This window comes from Cyclopterus lumpus, chromosome 9 (genome assembly GCF_009769545.1).
Source record: "Cyclopterus lumpus isolate fCycLum1 chromosome 9, fCycLum1.pri, whole genome shotgun sequence".
NCBI classification, from domain to species: Eukaryota; Metazoa; Chordata; class Actinopteri; order Perciformes; family Cyclopteridae; genus Cyclopterus; species Cyclopterus lumpus.
In genome coordinates this window covers 20,584,543-20,606,385 of record NC_046974.1, presented here as the reverse complement: position 1 = coordinate 20,606,385, position 21,843 = coordinate 20,584,543, and the positions used below count along the sequence as shown (strand labels likewise).

At 43.4% G+C, this 21,843-nt stretch overlaps 1 protein-coding gene across 1 annotated transcript in view; it reads left to right on the top strand.

The window, feature by feature from the left end:
* grid2 (glutamate receptor, ionotropic, delta 2) overlaps positions 1-21,843 on the top strand; it is a 418,695-nt gene that overhangs the window by 384,525 nt on the left and 12,327 nt on the right. Inside the window, exon 14 of the mRNA XM_034541936.1 lies at positions 5,856-6,022. Coding sequence (XP_034397827.1) covers positions 5,856-6,022 — 167 coding nt within the window. The remainder of the gene's footprint in view (positions 1-5,855; positions 6,023-21,843) is intronic.

Genomic DNA, 21,843 nt, shown 5'->3' with positions numbered 1-21,843 from the left:
TTATTGTGACCCGTAAACATCTTAACTTTTTGTTTCTATTCTCACCTCTGCTACTCGGATCTGGAAAAGCTCAACAGTTTGATTTAAACTCTTAAGGCCAGTCGTATTTCTTCTCCATGACTCCAGTGTGAAACAAAGTGAAAATATATATAAATAAGTATGCCGGCGTCAACAAAAGCATGCCAGAAAGCAGCGTTCATTATAATGATTAGGATCATGGATTCTTCCCTCATATTTGCCGAGGCCTCTAGTTCCTTTGACTTGATTACGAGTGTGTTTTCTTCTCATGAATAGTGTGAGTGGAAACATGGAGACTCAATCGCAGGGTGTCCGAGGTGCATGTAAATAATTGAACCTGGATCTCACCTTAAGCGCAGCCTATCGCCATTTTACGCTGTGCATGCAAATAAAGCTGCCTGGCCCAGATAATCCTGATAAGTCCTTAACAAACTGGAGAGCTCATCCATCTTGTTTGCCAGTGACCTCAGATTTACAATCGACAAATGGAAGTTAGAGTTTGAGTGCCGACGCTCCTTCTTCAATGCCATTCTCTTTCCTTTTTCCCCGTTTGGACGTGCGCAGGCTGTAGCCTTCAGGGAAATGAGCACTTGGAAGGCGGCCGCATTGTTAAACGGGCTAAAGCATATATACAAGCGTGTTTCGGCCAGCCGGTGGACTCACGTGCACCGACGTGCACCAAAGGCGTGCGCAGATGGCCCGGCTGTATTCATAGTACAGAGAAGCTCAGATAACGACACACAGAGGGAGAGCGACTTCCTTCTCCACTATATCTTACATGGCAAATACTTGTTTTGCTGCTCTACTTGTGCTCTGATTATCATCTTAAACGCCTGTACTAGTAATATATGTAATATGTAATACTCTGACACGTGGGCAGAAAAGAGAACAGGAAAGGCTTTCCCAGACTGCTCTGACCCACTTTGTTTTCGGCCAAGAAAAGTTGTGAATTGTTTCACGCGAGCTGCTTTGATAACACGATAATAATAATAACAACAGTCAGAGGTAGCGCGGCAACAGGGGTCAAGCTGACTTTCGACACAGGGCTTTTATGTTAATTGATCACAATGTTGTTTCTGGTCATTAATCAAACTTGAACTGATATTAAGCGGATGCTTTGCATGTCGAGCCAATCGAGCGCTCCCTATTCACAGATACGTTGTCTCTGTTTCTGAGACACGGCTGCAGGCAGGCGCATTTCCTCTCACAGGCTCCAGCATCATTTTCATTCTCGGGGGTAATTCTTTTTTTAAGTGATTGTGCGCGATGTTGGCATTGCTATAATCATTTATTTATCGAGTGTAGTTTAATTGGATTAAAGCTTCGTGGAGACACTCTACGCTTGAAGAGGTCGTATTGTGATGTAAAGACTGGTACATTTAAGCCAATCTCCATATCAAATGACCCCATGTGATGTCCCAATCCCATGGGTGAAAAATAATATCTGATAAATACCACCGTCGTGATTTATTATGTAATATTTCAGGGAAACTGTAAGACACTTTGTTGAAGGAACACCAAAACCAGACCTCATTGGAGCGTGATGCACTCAACACTTTCTTCGGCCCCCGGTGTTTGTTATAACGCCGGTACTCTCTCCATCTCATGCATCACTTTATTTAGACTCCATTTCATACTCGTTTTTCTTTATGTGATCTCACTTATGTCCTATAGGTTGATGAAGATTGAAACTGTAAATAATCCAAGTCAAAGTTATTTTCTTTCTCCATTCAGCTTCCTCCTAATTGGCTTGTGAGTCAGTCTAAACAAATTAATCCCACTCTGTCGTTACTTCTGAAAGGCATTAACACATAAGGGCTTTTAGAGCCACACTCTTCTTCTTTTTTGTTGCCTGTCATTGTTTCCGTTCCCTTAAATGCATGCTGTGATCTATAGATGGCGCCGTGCCAGCGGCTGCCTGTCGCAGTAGCTCCCTGTGTGTGTTTTGATTTATTGTCTTTCTTTCACTTTTCCGCTCCTTTCTTTTACATTACATGTAATTTAGCTGACGCTTTTATCCAAAGCGACTTACAATCATGTTACAATCATTCCACTGTAGACACAGCTACAGGGAACAATTCAGGGTTAAGTGTCTAGCTCAAGGACACATCAGGACAAACTCAGAACAACAAGAATCAAGCAAGTACAATTTCTTAACTTTATTCAAGAAATTGTACTTGCTTGATTCTTGTTGTTCTGAGTTTGGACTCATGGTTTAATGCACTTCGCTTTGGATAAAAGCATCAGCTAAATGTAATGTAACATTGACTAGGGCGGGGATTAAACCGCCAACCCGCTGATTGAAGGACAGACCTGCTAACCTCTGACCCACAGTTGCCCCAGTTTAGTCACCACAGTTCTTTTTTGGTTTAAATTACGGTCGGAAAACGGACCGTAACTTTTTTCTCAACTTTTTTTCGTGGCTTTTCTGTTACTTTTCTGTTTGTAACGGAGCGCCACACACTATGACCGGGGCCATCGTCTATTCCCGCGATCAGCTGATTGCGCTGATCAAACCGCGGCTCCTGCGCCAGGCCTGTGATCCCGGAGGAGCTGCGCAGAAGGCTCGGGGCTGCAGGTCGGGTGCTAATACAAACCCTCGGTACCGCCGATTATAACGGAGAACGTGGGGGTCTTTGGCGAATAAGACGGACGAGCTTGGCGCGCTGGTTAAGACTGAGAGGGACTTCCTTACATGTAGCCTCATTTGTTTCACGGAGACATGGCTGCACACGGCCTTTCCGGATCACAGTGCGTCGGTGCCCGGCTTCTGGGCTGTTCGGGCGGACAGAGACGCTATACAGAGCGGTAAGAGGAGAGGTGGCGGGATTCAAATGCATGGAGAACATTCCAGATGCAGGAGAACATTCCAGATACAGGAGAACATTCCTGATACAGGAGAACATTCCAGATACAGGAGAACATTCCTGATACAGGAGAACATTCCAGATGCAGGAGAACATTCCAGATGCAGGAGAACATTACAGATACAGGAGAACATTCCAGATGCAGGAGAACATTACAGATACAGGAGAACATTCCTGATACAGTAGAACATTCCAGATAAGGGAGAACATTCCTGCCCACTGCAATAAGACTTTATAATAAATCACCTCTGGCCAGATGCTCCTCAAATGAACATCAATAAAACTTGCACTGCTGTCACTTTATACTTTAGACTGTAAAGTATACACTGTATACACTTTCATTTATATTTTTACATTTTCATTTCCTTTATTATTTAAATTCTTAAATGTAATATGCCCTGCTATTTTATTTTAATTTTATTGTATTGTATATTTGTACACATGTTTGCTGCTGCTTCAAGAAATTTCCCCCTGGGGATGAATAAAGTAATATATAATCTAGTCTAATAGCTAAACTAAAATGTCACCTCAACACCAAATTTCAAAGGACAGGATTGGAAGTTGGTATCACTGTTATTGTGACAGACGGGCCTTTTATAATACCGGGACTTTTGAATAAATACATGTATTTCATTGGTGGTTTTTGGATGACTGCGTTAATGGGTGTACTTATTGTGAGTTGACATAAAAGCGGATTTTATTTCAAGACAAACTCCACAATTATCAAGTTGAAGCATCTATGGGCACTGACAGAAACTGGAACACAGTGAAATAGCTTTTCTCCAAAAAAGAGTAGTATCCTTGGTATGGACACCTTTCGTTCCATTGTGGGAATCTGGACACTCAGCATGTTAAGTGTCTGAATTCTAGGGGATAATGTTAATGAGATCAGCTCGACTTACTTGTGTTCTCAGTGTGGCTGACATCTGAGGTCACCGAAAACACACAGCACTGTGCATAACAATGCACACACACAACCACACACACACACCACCCCTTTTCACCCAAATAGCAAGAAGTTCTTTATACATGATGGTGAGCTGTTGAAACAGATTTTTCGTTAATTTCCCTTCCACAAAGAACATAAACTTTCCAATTCAAAAGCATTGGTGAAAAGCCATGAAATGATTTGAGGTAATCAAGTACTAAAATTACCCAATCAGAAGGTCTTGTCGGTTCTCAGACATTAGTCATCACACATAGGCCATCTGAGGTGATACACACACACACACACACACACACACAGTGAAGACAGAGGGGTTGGAACATTTCATAAAGCTCCATTAAAGTTAATGACTCATCAAATCCCACCAAGTAATATGTAAGAAGAAATGCGTGCGTGCGTGTGTGTGTGTGTCAGAAAAGGTGTCAGGATATGAATATCACAGCAACGTTGTTTGTTCTTCGACCCTCTAATTCCTTTCAAGCACAAGCTGCAAGCACACACTCCTTCACACCCACCAACACCACACCGCAAGGGCATGCACATAAAAAGTCAAACATGTCCAACACATACCCACTTAGGGTGCAAGAGAGATGAGCCAACAAGCCAGTAACACTTGTGCGTCTACAGTCCAGAGGGCATGTTGTCAACAGTAAAGTTGCTGTGCTGTTGCCATCCGACAGCGGAGCGTCATCTCGGTGCATTTTTGGACTCAAAATACCGATAGACTGTGGTTATGAAATGCGTGTGTTCCGGGGTGAGTTGGTCCTCGCAGAGCACCTCACCTGAATTCAGCTCATTCACAAAGACACACAGAGGAGTGCGTTTATTGGGCATTTCTCAATGGCTCAAGGATGAACTGAACTGCTTATAAAACGCTATTCTCTACTGTCATACAATTATGACAGGCATTGCATGATGAAGCTTTACCTGGACACTGAATCAAAGACACTTATTATGTTATTGTGTCACGGGTTAAATATAGTGTCGAACAGAAACAGGCTCTGTAAATGGACGTTTTACTAAGAAAAAAAGGACTAAATGTTCGATCCCCGCTCTCCACATAGTTGCATGTCGAAGTGCCCTTGAGCAAGACACTGAACCCCCCAGTTGCTCCCCGGGTTCTTCACTGCAGCGCACTGCTCCTTAATAACTAAGGATGGGTCAAATGCAGAGAAAGAATTTCCCCACGGGGATCAATAAAAGGATACATTATTATTATTATTATTATTACCTTCGCAAAATACTTTTGCGGAGGTTATGTTTTGATCGCTGTGTATTTATTTGTAAATATGTCTGTTTGTTATTCGCATAACTCAAAAAGTATTAAACCGAATCGCATGAAATTTGGTGGGATGATTGGCTGTTATCCGGGGACCATTTGATTAGATTTTGGGAGCGATCGGGTCAAAGGTCAAGGTCAAGGTCATGAAAAGGTCAAAATCGTATTTTTATCATAACGCGGTAAATTTTTATCCAATTGGCATGCAACTACCACAATATCAGTACAGTCCAAATTGTATCAAATACCACTACATGGTTTTCTTTCGAAATTAATAAATCAAGGCTGATGTTCATACATAATTCTTTTGTGATGTTTACCACAATATCTGGTATCAAGTTACATCAATTTACTGTTCCCCACACTCTCATGCCAAGTACCAAAAAGTGGCTGCGGCGAAGGTATGCGCTCTACCGAGTGCCCGTTCTAGTTATTAAATGCATAATGAATAGATGCATATAAAGTGTTGCTGCAAGTACATGTCTGTGGCCCACTGTTTTAATAGAAGTCAACAGGTGGTAACATGTGCCCTCTCTTTTGTTCTTTGTTGAACTGAACAGTGTTCTTGAAAAAGTGAATGACGTCATTTTCAAAAGCTAGAAGCCCGTCAAGGACCTCTAAAAGAATCCTCTCAATAACACAACAGCACGTGGCCGGTCGTCACCTGCACCGCCCGCACCACAGATGGTTCTGGATTGTGTTAACTGTGTGCGCGTGTCTTTTTTTTTCTTCTCCTTTCCTTCAGGTGAAGTACGGTCGATTTGGCTTTGTGTGGGACGCAGCAGTGCTGGAGTACGTCGCCAACAACGATGAGGACTGCTCGTTCTACACCGTCAGCAGCAACGCGCCGGACCGTGGATACGGTATCGCCATGCAGCACGGCAGCCCCTACAGGGACATCTTCTCCCAGAGGTAGGAGTCCTAACAGGAAACAACAGTCGGCAGCATCCTTGACTGCGTTGTATTTGTTATCTAAAGGACCAGTTTCACATGCACATTGAAGGATGTTTTTGTTCCGTACTGTTCATCACAGTCACGCTGTCTTCTGTTTGAAGTTTAGAAATGTCCCTTACTTTTGAAAGGGGGAATAAAAAAAAATGCGTTCGTATATTTCTCCTACTTCGGGAGAGTTCATGTTTTTACTGGCCCCAAATTATTTTCTGACAAATAAAACATTTGTCCTGCTTGAAAATGTTTGGAAATAGCAGATTAATATGTAGAGGAAAGCAGTGAATGACACTTTTACAACTCATGTGGACCTGCCTTGCTCAACCTCAGTGTGAACCAATGGTTCCAATGGTTCCAATGGTTCCAATGGTTCCAATGGTTCCCACTGAGCTTAAGCGAGTCGGACAACACGGCTTTGTCGATGTATCCAAAACGGATCCCAGCCGCCTATCTCGTACAGTGGAGGGTTTTGCTCTGTCAAAGTATGTCACGGACCAGGATAGTAGAATAATGAATTCATGTATTCATTGATTCATTACGTATTCAGTCTCTTGTGGCTATAAGGAAGCTTGGTAATGCCTGCAGACGCCACACAGAGACCATTCACCGTTCATCTCCTGTCTGTGCCGGGCTTCGACGATGCTGAGTGTCCTTGTTTGTTTGTTTGTTTGTGTGCATTTATATTTTTTATGCAACGCTGTGATACGAACCACGTCACCAGATTGCAGGTTCAGTCACTCTGAAGGCCGTTTCAGGATCGCTTGCATCCAAACAAAGGATCCTGTTGCCTTTATCTGTAATCAAGCATGACATCATTTTCAAATTTAGGGAAAAAATGTAAGTCTCTCGTGCCTTCATCGTGATTTATGCCATGTGGAATAGTCTGTTGGTGTTGTTTTCTATGTTTGTGGGCCAACGTGTGTGAGCTTTACAGAGTGTTGGAGGAACAAGGCCTGTCTGTTTATGGCTCCATATCCGGTGGAGCGTCGCTCTTCAGAATATTGCCAATCACGGCTGTTATTAAAATAAACAAGCAATTAATTGACAGGCCATGTTTCCCATTCCCTCTTGTTATTTCGGGGGCAATGTCATACTCTCGGGAAGACAGTTTCAAGCAGTTTACTCACCCTGCTCCCTATGGCTCAAACAAAAACAGACACATAAATTATCAAGAGAAATAAATAATCACAGAGGTGTAATTGTTTTGTTTTTCCTCGCTGTGATTTTCTTTTTCTTTTTTTCTGCCCGACATTCTGTGTTATGCAGATTGATTTAGTACCACGAGGAGGTTTGACAGGAATTGTTTTTCTCCATCCGTGCCCTGGCAACTCAGAGAGAAATGTTTCACTCAGCTTGATTATCTGCAGTAGGCTGGTCATGACATGTCTGGCAAATTGATGATTACAAACTGGATTTCAGTATAAAATATAACAAGAATTTACTGAGTTGGATGACCGTTTTTCCTTGCAACAACTAGACCTCTGCATTGCATTTGAACATAATGAACTCAAATGCATTCGTTCTATTTTAGATCTCATCTAAGATCCTGCAACGGTTTGCTTGATCATCACAGTAAATATTGAACACCAACACTCCATTAATCTTTCTCATGCCGACTTGTGGAACAGAAGATTTCTTTTTACTTTGATAGCAGCAAAAAAAAGAGAACAACAAATTGGTGTTGTTACATTTTCAAGCAGTCAATCACAATCTCTGTCTGCAGCAACAAGCCCAGAATGCTGTGACGGGCAGCTTTCCAAAAATATTGAGGGGAAATGTTGTGGAACTGGTGTACGTGCATGAGTGTTATTAGTTAGTGTTAGTTTCCCAAACGACACAGGCTGCAGTATCTACAGGAAGTACATGGGCATGATTCTTCAGTGGAAGGCTGTATGGATCTCATCCACAAATGGAAAGCAGCAACACACACATTGCAGGGTGGACGGGGAAAAAGACGGTGAAAAAACACAAGTTTAATGGATGGAATTATAGAGCAGCCAGCATCTGCTTAGCCGGCCCGACCCGTCTCACAAATCTCAGCAGGAAGATACTGTAGCTCCGATATCAGTGTATGCGGTCTGGCATTTATTTGGTGTTTCCACAACTGACGTCTTGCCGTGACATGACAGATGCAAAATATTGACTACAGCCTCTGGCTTTTCTGTCTATGTTTTATGAAAACATATCAACGTTTAAGGCTTTTGATTCCACCATTCACAACATTAGGATGCTCTCTGTGGGCTTGGATTCTTCTTAAAGCGGTTTATCTGAACTTTCTGGCAGACTTAATGCCATTGTTTCCAAATCAAGCCCCGTGAAGTTCTTGGAAGTGTGTCATGGACTAATTGGGTCCCCATGTATTTACCCTCTACATTCATAATATAACATTTCACAATTTCTCAAGTATGCTGACATATTGTATTCCACAACTCCATCATACACCAAAACAACAACAGAGACGCATTTTACATGAGCTTCCATGCCCTCCGTGGTGATCTAGTACATATATAGTGAGAAAGTACAGCGTTGCAAACACAGAACAATTTGTTTGATATCAGATTGTGGAACTCATTGCTCAGAAACTAGAAATTCAACTTACATTTTTATACTGAGGCCGAACTGTCTCTCTCTCTCTCTATATCTATATATATATATATATATATATATATATATAATGATATATATAGATATATCAATATACAGTATATCTATATATATATATATATATATATATATATATATATGTATATATGTATATTCATATATAGATATATACACATTTCAACAATTTGAAGTTAGAGATGCTCATGATGTTTTTAATGATACTTTTGATTGTTTGAATTAATGTGTGGGAGTGTGCGTGGTTATTGTTCCTGAATCCCACAATTTGCTTTTTTGTTGTTGTTTTTTTGCAAAAATGACCTTTATCTTAATAAATGTTCTACTGTAAATATATTTTGATAAGAATAAGATGAAATATTATCAAGAGAACACAAAATGTGAGGTGAGAATAATCGCCCGGTAATACATAAAGATCCCAAAAGTCGGTGAAAGTGTGGTGTAATTTGAGAGTACTTACTTTGTGTATGTGAGTACCAGCGAGTGTGTGTTTGAGTGTTTACGATCTGCAGGTCCCTGGAGCTAATAAGAGACTTATTTGCTTTGACACTTCGGAGAGAAAGCGAGAAGGGAAATGTCTGTAGAAATAGACGGACTGCTACAACCTCACCGTTTTCAACCACTTTGTGTGTGTGTGTGCGTGTGTGTGTGTGTGTGTGTGTGTGTGTGTGTGTGTGTGTGTGTGTGTGTGTGCATGTGTGTGGGTGTGTGTGTGCATGTGTGTGCCTGCGTGTGTGTGTGTGTGTGTGTGTGTGTGAGAGAGAGAGCTGCTGTTCTGTGATTGATGGAGACAGCCTGCAGATTTACCAGAGTCAGAAAACAGTAGCGTAAAGGGCTAGTCCGCAAATTTAAACTGACAGCCACTGACAAGTTGTTTTGAAGTGCTGCTGAAGGGGCAAGATTGTGGGAAAAGAATAAGCCCTCTCTCCCAGGCATGTATTATTTCTGTCTGTGAGGGTCTGCGGGCATTGATGTGAGCAGTTATAATAGAAGATTTAATCCATAGCAGATGGACATCTTGAGGGTGCGGCACTCTCAGAAGATAAGCTGCGGGCCAGACATTTTATTGCACATATTGAACACGATTACGTTTTACATTTGAATTGCAAGATAGATGAGGTGCCTCTTTGTGTGTGATTATGGCCAGGACTGCAACATTTCAATCTCGACACCATCTTCTGTGTCGCGAGGGCACGAAATGCAATGGAAGTAGATGATTAATGTCATTAGGAATAAACAGCTCAGAGAAAATGAATGATATGCTCATTAGTATTATATCAGGGTCATGCTGTCATAGTGTCGTTTTCATTTCTTTCTCTTTTTTTTTCAATTATGGAATACATGGGATGAGCAAAGAGGGCCACATATGAATGTGATTATGTTCACACATCTTGTTACCTTACATTCAAGAACAAAGAAATATTTCATATTATTTTATGGCAAGTGTTCATCAGTGGCCCGAGTGCTGATATTTGAGGGCTTCGTAAATAAAGAATTGTACGCCGTATCTCTCACACATCACACCTCGGACCACATGGGTTCGATTGTTGCGTTGAGCGCGCAGCTCGGCTTCATTCTGTTGAGATGACGGGAGCCTGTTGGTCCGTGGCTCGTAAACATCCCGACCTGGGTTGTGTCAAAAGTAACCGCAGCAAATATCCACATGAAGAGGATAGAAAAACACGTAGTTCCAAAAGCTGGATGGAAGAGGGCTTGATAAAGTTCATTATTGCGTGGTTGAGTATGGGTTTCATGTGATTGATGTGACAGTGTATGAAGGGGTCATTTGCTCCTGAACCCAGCTAATGCGTCTTCCTGACTGCCACTAAGATATAGCACGGGGCGCATATGTGGGGAAGTGATAACCATTATTTATTTTTCCCTCATTCTGTCCTTATAGTTATTTGGCGCAGTCTTAAATCCAGTAATCCATGCATGTGTTCTTTATTATTCCTTCTACAGCTTTAGCTCTTTTGTGCTTTTAGTTCATGTCCTCTTCACATGATAAATGGTCCAACAAGCGATGTGTCTCTAATATGAAAGTAGTCCTCTATTAATATTAAAGGGCTCTGGGTCCCAGTGAATACAAAGTGAACTGTGTACTACTCATAAAAACGGTTTGTTTGCGATGCTTTCAGTATTCCGGCAAGCTTTTAATCTCGCCGGCACTCATGACAATAAAATTGTCAGCAATCGTTAAAAAGAAACCATTGATGAACTGACTTTGGGTATTGCAAACCTTGAAGGGAAATGAATCGTGTAGCAAGGTTTTTCTTCTGAATATTATAGTATATTAGAGAGATAAACCAAATGGCACAATTGAAGGACACATATAAATGGCTTTTAAAGCTGCCTTTGCCCATGTAAATCTTTTATTTGAGTCCCAGCAGAAGGGCTGTAAACAGAGACAGCGGAAGAGGGCATAACACCTGCTCTAACACTGTTGTCTCCGGCGTTTTAGAAGAACCACTTTTATACTTTACTAGTCAAAAGCTGCCAATACAGTTAATGTAATGTTTTTACAAAATAAAACTTCTCCGATTGCCAATTTAGGGCCTCGTTCTACCCAAATCTTAAAAGAATCAGATCAACGCTGTTTGACGTCAGTGTCATAAACTGCAGAGAGAAAACAATCATACCCACAGACTCCAACGGATGACATCATCAGCAACCAAAGGTCCGGGCAGCAAGTCCACTCGACCTTCACCATCTTTTCAGATAACTGTACTGAGCAGAGCTGTGCATTGCTCCGAAAGATTGTAATTCATCCCATCGGCCCAGTGATGACGGAGCAGCACTCACTGAGGGGAGCCAGTTTGGATGACTTCAGCTGGCTTACAATGAGTAGCTTATTGTGCTATGTTAGAGGAATAACTCAAATAGTGCAGGTGTAAGTGTCATTTAGTTTAAATCCTCTGTGAGAAAAGTGACTGGCTGTTCTGCTCTTGGGGGCCCGACGGAGTAAGCAACATATTGACTTTAAGTATTGTCATTATTTCCGGGTTGTTGTTTTTTCATCTCTTCTTCTCTCTCTTTTTGTCCCGCTTTGTCATTGATACATTAATTGTATTGACCATTTCTATTTTCATTATATAAATACAAATCAGATTTCCATGTACATCCCATGGGACTAAAAAAGAATGGACAAGGAGACACCAGTAACAATTCCTGCGCTTTCCATCACTCAAATCACTAAAAATCACATATTCTATGTGAAATTTAAACAACTGAATGTCATTTAGAAAAAAGTCTCTGCCTTATTTTGTAGGCTCTTTGTAGTCACATAATACCGTGAGTTACATGAATAATCAAAATAAGGCTTGATCAAGACTCCAAAAGCTGAAAAGCAAGATGTATTATTCACCGTCTCTCTGTCTCTCTCCATCGCACACACACACACACACACACACACACACACACACACTACTACTACAACTAATTCACACAGTGAGTTCAAGTTAAGCTGGGGGCTCTGAAGCCAGCCATTTCCAATCCATGGAAATCACTCTCCATGGGGGAAAATAATGCATTTTTGGCCAAGGTTGGTAAGCAAAGAAAGAAGGATTGTGCGTGTGCACGTAATGTCTGAGTGTTTCTACAACACTGACATTGTTCCACATGACAAAAAATAATGATTTCATGTCAAGTGTCAATCTAATCTCTCTCTCTCTCTCTCTCTCACCGTCTAAGCTCTCTCACTCAAAAGCTGTCACTCTTCTACCGATCCATCACAATAAAGCTCAGCCCACACACTTAGTATATTCATTCAATCTTTATTCATCACAATTAATGTTGGGGATGTGGCTCTCTCTCTCTCTCTCTCTTTCTCTCTCTCCCGTCTCTCCCTCACTCTCTCGATGCGTTGATGATGGCTAATGACTGTTTGACTTCTGCGTGTTGTTTATCATAGTTCAGCTTGGTAATCTGTTCCAGTTCACCCACACACTGCGGCTTAATGGTGCTTAATTGAAAACTTTGTTGACAAAGTGTATGACATTGAACCCTGCGTGAGCCAATTAGAATAATTAATCTTGGCAAACTTTACTTGAGGGACCAAAGATTCATGGCTAAGTGACCTCTCATGCTGCCTTCCTTGAGCTTCAATATAGCGACACACTGCTAATTGAAAGGGCCGCATGGCGGCTCGGCGATTAGCGCTGATGCCTCGCGGTGGCACGGCCTTGTGTTGGTGACATTGGCTGGTTCCCCTGTGGCGTTTCCATGTTTCTTTCCTGTGGTGTCCTGAGCTCTGTGTTTCTGTCTTTCAATGATGCCCCCCCTCCCCCCCCCCAACTGGCCCACAGCAGGATTTAGTTCCTTGTTTTTAAGTAACGGTGCGTACAATAAACTCTTTGGCCCAGATGAGAGTTGTGTACACATTGAGCCCATCACAGCTCTCAACACCCTCATTCAGTGTTTTCCGGATATTGTAGACTGAGCCAATCAACATATGTAAAATAATGAGGGAGCCTGAGACAGTTCAACAGTATGTGCTCTGATGTCTCAAATTCTTGCGGTTCTCCTTTAATGTGCACAAGGCTCCAGAAATGGTGCAAACATCCAGCCAGATGGTGCAAACATCCAGCCAGGTTGTAGATGCGAGTTCGAGGCCAGCATGTTATCTGCGCCACTGAAAACGAGGCAGTGAAAGAAAAAAGAAAAACAGTTCACGACAAGGAGAGTCACGGGGGGGGAGACCTCGGTGGTTAACTCTTTTTATATCTGGCACCAAAATATACTCGCTCAAAAGAAAAAAGCTCAACTGCGCGCCGGATTAATGTGAGCCGACGTCAGCATTCTGAGGTTTAATAACCACTCTTTCCAGGGTGGCTGTAGGTCAGTGTGCTTCAGCCTCAGCTTCTCACTGTACTAAAACAAGGCAGAGAATAATCAGAAGCAGGTGCGGTTCGCTCACAGGGTCGATGCCGCTGACTCTCTCTGCTCCTGACGAAAAACTCCGTCACGTTCCTGCTCGCACAAGTGCTAAAGGGATTCGGACAAACACACTCAGGCTACACACTCTGTTGCTGATCGTGTGCCTCCTTGGTAGATATTTTATGATAGGTTTGCCTTGTTGCTTTAAGGCAGGTCACATAGCAGCAAAAAAAGAAGCAACATGATGTCATGATAATATCCTCATGCTTTATTGATTCCACCCTGCCCTTGTCTCTACAGGCAGGTCAACATTATTTCAGCTTGTGGTGAATCAGCATCCCGGGGTATACTTTAGTAAGTTGTTGGCTGGAGCTCCGCTGTGTAGTTGAAGGCTGACCTCCCTAATCACGATGTCACTCTCACCCACCCAGAGTCATTGATGTACCTGCGGGTTGCACCTCGCAACGCCCGCTACACACCGCGTCTCACTGTTCCTGTTTCAGTGCACATATTTCACACTTTTTCAAAGACGTATAGCTCGAATCCCGACAGCCACAGCGTTGAACTATTCTGACCCCGCAGCTACAGTGAAAGCACTTAACTACTTTTTTTCGACTTATAATGTGAACATTATTCTCCTTCATGTTTTCCAGCGACGCTAACAGCAGTGAGGCAGCCGGCGCTCTTCTCATCGAAGGAGCCGACTGCCGTCTCAGAGCAACAAACTCATTTTAGCACTTCTGTCTCTCATCCCTGCCGTCTTCTACCCCCGGACTGCTCATTTCATTTGACAGTCTTCCTCTGTTCGCTCCTCATTTGTCTTTTCTCCTCTCCTCCTCCCCAGCGCTCTTCTCCTTTTCCCGTCTGCCCACTACGTTCTCACCTGCACTCACTTTTCCTCCATTGTGTGATTTAGTTGTCAACCATCCATCCAGATTGAAGACACTGACAGCTCGTTGTTGTTTTTTTTTGTTGCTCCCCTTACATTTGACATCTTTCCTTCTTCTCCAACTGACTCGAATCCTCTTCTCCGTCCGTCTCCACCTCTGACCTAAACCGCTACTTCCACTTTTCACTGTCTCCAAACTTAAAATTGTATTCGGTGACAGGAGAAGAATATTCGTATGAAAGATCCTGTCGTAGTTAAGTTGCTGCGGACGTATCCCACTGATCCCCAGACAGCGGCATGCTCCGTGGTGACGCGCTACGTCTCACAAAAAACAGTGGAGTAGGCTGAGTCCTTGACAGTTCTGAAATTCACACCACTCTGCATTGTATGTGGCCACAGCTGCAGTAAAATCCTGCTACAGGCGAAAGAGCAGCATGGGCCCTAACCTGTATTTATAGGGGGGTCGTATGGATGGGCCCGCAGAAGACTGCAGAATCAACACAATATATGGAGTTACAGTGCATTTAAAGGGGCAATAAGTGAGATTTTTACTGACCCATAGCAGAAAATAGCTATAATATATCTTGAGGGGGTTGATAGCCGAGTTGATCAATACCAGTGACTCGACGATCAGTTTGCCAGGTGCTGCGATAACAGCCTTTCAAAACTCACTTTGTAGCCTGTACATTGGCCTCGCCATCCGTTTGAGTTAGAAACACTCCCCATAGCCCAGCAGTGGGGCAGCAACACAGTGTGAAATCTCTTAACAGTCCATTTAGGGGTATCATTTATAACATGCTCATTAAAACTGTTACAAATAGATGTGGCTGTCAAATGCAATCAAAAGAACTCCTAATAGCCCAGTTTTCAGCTAACCGGGAACAGTGTCCCTCGTGTACTTTTTACATATTTAAACATGAAGCCTTTTTTGTTTGAAAGAAATCACATACAAACAGATTTAATTACCTAATTATCACCATGAAAGGCTGCTTTCTATTTTCCAAATGTTGACTTTGATGCCAGTGATTTATTTAATTTTTTTTACATGTGAATGTGTGTTTTTGTGCGCCTGCTCATGCGTGTTTGCTCTCCAATCTCTGAGGAACCACCTTTACTCGAGCCACCTGCACCTTTACCACCGCCTCTCGGTAAACTGAACTGAAACTAAATTCTACTCTTAATCCAAAAAGAAAAAAGTTTAAATCCGTAAGCAGCCCGTGGGAAAAAGGCAAATGTTCCCAATTTTGCAAAAATAAAACTCAAATTGGACTGAATGGTAGGGTACACAAGCACAATTACATGTTTCTCTGTAAGAGAGATAGAGAGACAGCACATATGTGAACATAATTCCTATCTTAATACTCGGTCAGTCCCTCCCTGTGTGTGATCTCACGATGTGTTTTGTCACCTGAACCAATGTGCAGCAATCTTTCACATTTGCCTTTGTTTCGCCCCGTTCTTCAAGTCTTCTTTCTGTCCCTCGCTCCTTTATCCAAATCACCACCGCGTTCTTTTTTCAGCTCGAGTCAACTAATAATGTGTGATCATCCCACCATCAAGGCTGCTGCCAAAGAGTTGCCATGGCAACATCTAGTCCTCGCAGTAACGGCCACTGCGGAGAGAGCGGGGAGGCAGAGACCGAGCGACAAACAAACACACACACACACACACACACACACTCGCACGGAGGCTTCACAGCGGTTACCCCACCACACGAGCAACCGTTGCTCGTTTGCTTTAACAGCCAGTGGGAGTGTTAAAGTCATCATGGATCTCCCCAGTCATAGTCAACGATCTGAAAGCGAGGCGATAACTCATTACAAACACACGGCGTTAGTGCGGCTCACAGCATGCCAGCTGTTTCACGGACACCCCCCACCCACGCAGGAAGATGCACGCGTGCATGCACCGTACCCATGAACACCACCTTTACATTAGGACACAGTTACAATAACAAACAGGCATGCAGTCATGACGCGCACGCAGTCATGACGCGCACGCAGTCATGACGCGCACGCAGTCATGACGCGCACGCAGTCATGACGCGCACGCAGTCATGACGCGCACGCAGACGCAGGACAGCTGTTACGCACGGGGGTGGGGGGCGGGGGGGGGGGGGAGGATGTAGGAAGCACAGGTTACGCTTCTGTAGTTACCTTTCACCTGTCAAACCCACTCCTCTCACGCATGCAGCTGACATTGAAACCCGCTCATATACTGAGACAATGATGCATTAAATTAGCTGTTAACATGCAGTCATACATTGCATCCCCTGGATTTTATAGTGCAAGACATGACACGAAAGCATATGATGTATAGTTGGTGCTATTTATAGTGAAGGATCGTTTTCCTGATCCCTCAGGTAACTGAAAAGGACCCTGAAAAGGCATCTCAGTGTACATTCTCTCGGTTCTATCATCTACGAATTCAGATTTAAAAAAAAAAAAAGTTGTGGGCATCTGCGCAAGGAACTGCACACTGCTGTGAGGATTTAAATTACCTGTGACATTCCCTCCTCCTGTGCTTTATGATGAGCTCCATCAACCTCAATGTAGATCGTTGATGAGGACATAAAGACCGGGACACACGCACACACACACACACACACACACACACACACGCACGCATGCACGCACTTTAATTAGCCACTCCGAGCTCTCATCATGTCAGTTTGTCTTTGTTACAAGCACAATTGGAGTGTATTTTGAATGTGGGACTCGGCTGTTATTGCTTGTCCATGCCTCTTGCTGTGCGTTTGCACGTGCGCGGAGGCAAATGTGTGGGTTTTTTTCGAGGGAGAATGTGTTTCTTTTTGGTGAGACAGCGACAGACAATTTAGAGATCCAGACAGATGGTGTACTGCAGGAAACCTTTGACTCAACTCATGTTTTTGTCAGGCAGCTCACGGGCAGCCTTTCAGCCTGCCTGTCAGCCACATGGAGACAAACAAAGAGCAGTTTTAACCACTTTGGTGTTTCAAACTATTACCACCATGCTCACTTTTTCTTAGAAAGTCAAAGTATTCCCTCCTGTAGTATAGCTGCCACAAATAAACCGAGATCTCGTCCATGCTTGTGGGTTACTGACTTTACATGTGCAGAGTCACTCTCAACACACTCAAATAATCTGGAAATGACCGAGTGTTCGACGGATGCATTTAAGCCTAAGAACTGGAATAACTCCGGCATGCAGTGTAGCATGTAAACACCTTCCACTTCACTTTTGCCTTGCACCATCTGTCCACGGAATATTACCAGCACGGTCGTCATTTGTCTCCTCTCTCCTGCAAGTATTCTACTATTGCGGAGTGAAATCAGTGTTTTTTTTTTGTGGGCTGAAGCCGAAGATAAATGTCAGGTGAGTGTGACTATTACGAGGGTGTGTGCGTCTGTTCTGGTGGGTGCAAGTCAGCATTAGGGTTTCATTCGAGGGCCTATCAGGGAAGCATCTTTTGCATAACTCTGATAGGCCAATTAGGGCAGAATGACAGATGATGAACTCCACGGGCAGACAGGGTCGTAATAGAGGAGAGAGAGAGAAAGAGCACTCTGTCCTGAATCTCAAATCTGTTCTGCTCTGTCCTCCCTCAAAGTTACAGGCAGCTTCGTCACATCCTAATGATTCCTCCGATGAAAGTCTCCTTTTTGTTTTTATGTTTTGATCTGTTTGATCTCTGATCAAGACGGGGAGAAGGCCTTTTAGTTATTCTGTGTTGTTTTGTTTGCGCAATCCTTTTGATTGTCTTGAGTAGAGCAGGAACGTCTCGATGCGAACGTTTGAAAATCAAAGCGTAGATTCTAAAGGTGCTCAATGCGTAATTCAGAGCACATCTACGATTGAAGGATCGCCCTCACGCGGGTCTCAACATGGAGACTGCTGAGCCAGCGACTAGAAGCTAGCGGTGCTAACAGCGCGACTCCAGGTTGACGTTCACTATATCTTTATAGTGGTTGCTGCTTTATTAATGCTCTGAATCCTGTTTATAGAACCTTTACATATAGATACAGCCAGCAACCTAAAAACACAGCAAGATCATATTTTGAATGGCAGGTGTTTCGTCATACCTGGCAGCCATAGCTGGCAGATTGGACGCCCCATGTTACATTACATTACATTTAGCTGACGGTTTTATCCAAAGCGACTTACAATCATATTACATTCATACACTGTAGACACAGCTACAGGGAACAATTCCGGGTTAAGTGTCTTGCTCAAGGACACAACGACTAGGGCGGGGATTGAACCACCAAACCCCCTGATTGAAAGGCAGACCTGCTAACCACTGACCCACAGTCGCCCCTTATGGTAATGGCAAATGGACACGCCCATTCACACACTGATAGGAAGGGCTAAGGTTCTACCTGCACTTGAGCAGTAACTAACACACCGTAGGCACACCTATAAGAGCAATTTTGGGGTTAAGTGTCTTGCCCAAGGACTCATCGACATGGGCTAGCGGAGCCGAGGATGGAACCGCCGATCCTCTGATTGAAGGACGACCCTGCTCACCACTGAGCCACAGACGACACATGCAGGCCTGAGTCCTGAGCAGGGGCCACTGCATGTTGTCCCCTCTCTCTGCCCTTTTCCCCGTCTATCTTCGCCTGTAATATCTGATACAGGTGACAAAGATTATCTTTCCATCCATTGCTATTTCTCTCCGCTCGTAAAGGAATGTTAATTACCTTTCCACTGTTTATTTGTTTCCCTCAAAGGTCAAAAGGAAACTCGTTTTGTCGAAATATGTCACAAACCTTTTTCACTGTCTGTCACGTTCACAGAGAAGTGAACAAGTGTTAAAGTAGATGAAACGGGAAAACGCCACCGCTTATGTCAACTCCCAACGTGCCCCACAAAAACCAGCGTGACATGACACGCGTGACACAACGCGTGAACAGTCGACTCATCAGCAGAGACAACAGACGGCAACTCCAAAACATAAAGCGCGTCTCTTTCTGTCGACAGAAATGAAAAGACATCAACTGAGACAAGAGATCTTTAGAAGTTGGCGGAATTCCAAGCGAGAAAACGATGAAATATTTTTGGCAAAACATTGCCAGGCTTTCTTGAAAGGTGGGATCGCTCTTATTTCATCTCATTAGCCCGTGTGTGTAATCCGTCTTTCTCTCGAAGCCGCCGGTCTGTCACAGCACTGGCTTGTTTGTTTGTGTGAAGCATCTTTCGTCAAAGTGACAGATAAAAAGGTCAGCACTGTATGAAAGGCACTTTTATATACATGAAGCTTGTTTTAACTTTCAAGAATAGTGAGTTTTTTTTTTTTTCTTTCTGTGATACTGCCGTCAGCGAAGAACAATCTTTTCACGGATTTTGATTACAACACAGGTGCTGTTTAAAAAAGAAAATAATCATTTCAACGGCGCATGCGACCGTAGCCGTGTTTCCATTCACATATTTGGATGTGCGTTTTGGAGCGTTCACGCTAGCTTGAAGTGGTTTTGGTACTTGTTGAAATAGAGTTGGTGCTGAAGTGGACACGGACACGGCTTTGCCAAATGGATTCTGATGGAGCAAACATTTAATCAACTGACTTTCCGCTGTTGCCATCTATGCTGATGCGATATTCCCATAACATGCAAATGCTGTGTTCGTCACTGGGGACCACGAAACGTAACTAATGGAATGCTGACATGGAAGAACAATTCAAAGTCGCCCAATTGGAACTAATTCCCGAGGACCTCTCTCCATTTATTTCCTCGATGGGTTCGATGGCCGGGGCAACTTGCTTTGTCTCCAGTTCGCAGCCTCGACATCCACTCAGTTTACAGCCAAGTCACAGCATACACCGCCAACTTCTGGCTCAAATTGCTCCAAACCAGTCCAGGGTTTGGAGCATAATTCACTTTTGTATTCATTTTTTTTGCGACATTTCAGAAATGTGCTTAAAATTCACTAGACAATTGAATCGTTTTGTTGCGCCACTGCTCCTCGGCTATCTCGCTCTCAGGGGGTGCAAGAAGCGATAAAGCATGAAGTTATTTCAGAGTCCTGCATTATACGATACAATATTACAGTCCAAAAGTAACTAAGTAACATATTGCAAAGAAAATGGAGCAGGGCGCGCTGCTCTACTGAAAAAGAACAGATGCAGTATTGGTATGCGATGTGGGATTTAACACTGACTGCCTCTTTTTCCTGCCAGTAGAGTGATAACGAGGGCACACAACTAGGCCAGTGCTGCCACTACACTACGACTGCTGAACACTATTGTCGACCACTTTGATTTGTATTGAATCAATCTTGCATATCATCTACACAAAGTCTTTTCTAATCTTGCCACTAATCCGAGTTTATCTGAGCCAAACAATCCCACATTCAAGCCAGCAGTTGGTTGACATGATCTCGTATTAGAATGACTATCGGTGGATTTGCTGTTGGAATTAGTTCTTCTCTCCTCGTCTCTTTTCTTCTCTTCTCTCCTCGTCTCTTTTCTTCTCGTCACTTCTCTTCTCTTCTTCTTCTCGACTCTTTTCCCTTTTTTATTCCGTCCCATCGATTGCAACCCCAACTGGCGTGTTAACCGTGCGGTTCCCCAGTCCCACCGGCTCAGTAGAGCCCAGGGAGTGATAAGAGAGTGTCCCTAAATGAGAGCGACGTTGTTGTGAAGCAACGCGCTGAGCCTGTTCAACTGATTTACATTGAAATGAGCCACATTTTTTATGGCTATTGTGGATGAAATTAATTATGTAAGCTGTATGCAGGGCTCATTTGCATTTCTTGATTGATTTCAGTCCGTTCTATGTATTCCGCATGAGGAAAAATGAAGATGAGAGATGGGCACTGTCAATCACGTCAGCGTGCTGTCACTGAAATTGCAGGAGGGGTTTGCCCCCAGGAAGTTGTGCAGATAATTGCAAACATCTATCTCCATGTACAGACGTACGAATCCTGTTTAAGTTTGCTTTGTCATGCATGCAGTTGTGCTTGTGAGTTTGTTCACTCCTGAGTGTGTATCCACCCTGTTGGTGTCAAGCGGCCTGGTGCTTTCGTCTATCTATGAGGGATTATTTGCATCTGTTTGTTTGCTGTGTTAGTATGTGAGGGAAGTATAAGCACACACACACATACACACATTTCCACGTTGCCTTTTTCCTCTTTGTCTCTCCCTTTCCCCATGGCTCTCCCCCCGCCACGCCAGATAGCTTGTTAAATATCCAGCCGAATGCTAACAGAGCCTCCATAAGCCTGTCTGTCTGTGTGTGTCTGCAGCTCTCCTCCAAACCAAAACGAACGACCCAGTTAAATAATAAGCTGAAGGCTAACAGAGGGACCCCATCAACCTCTGAGCTGTATCCTCTCTGAAGCCATCAATCGTGCGACTAAAGCTAGGCTGCATAATGACATTGTGGCAGTGTACTCGCGCTGTGCTGCAAAACATATTAAT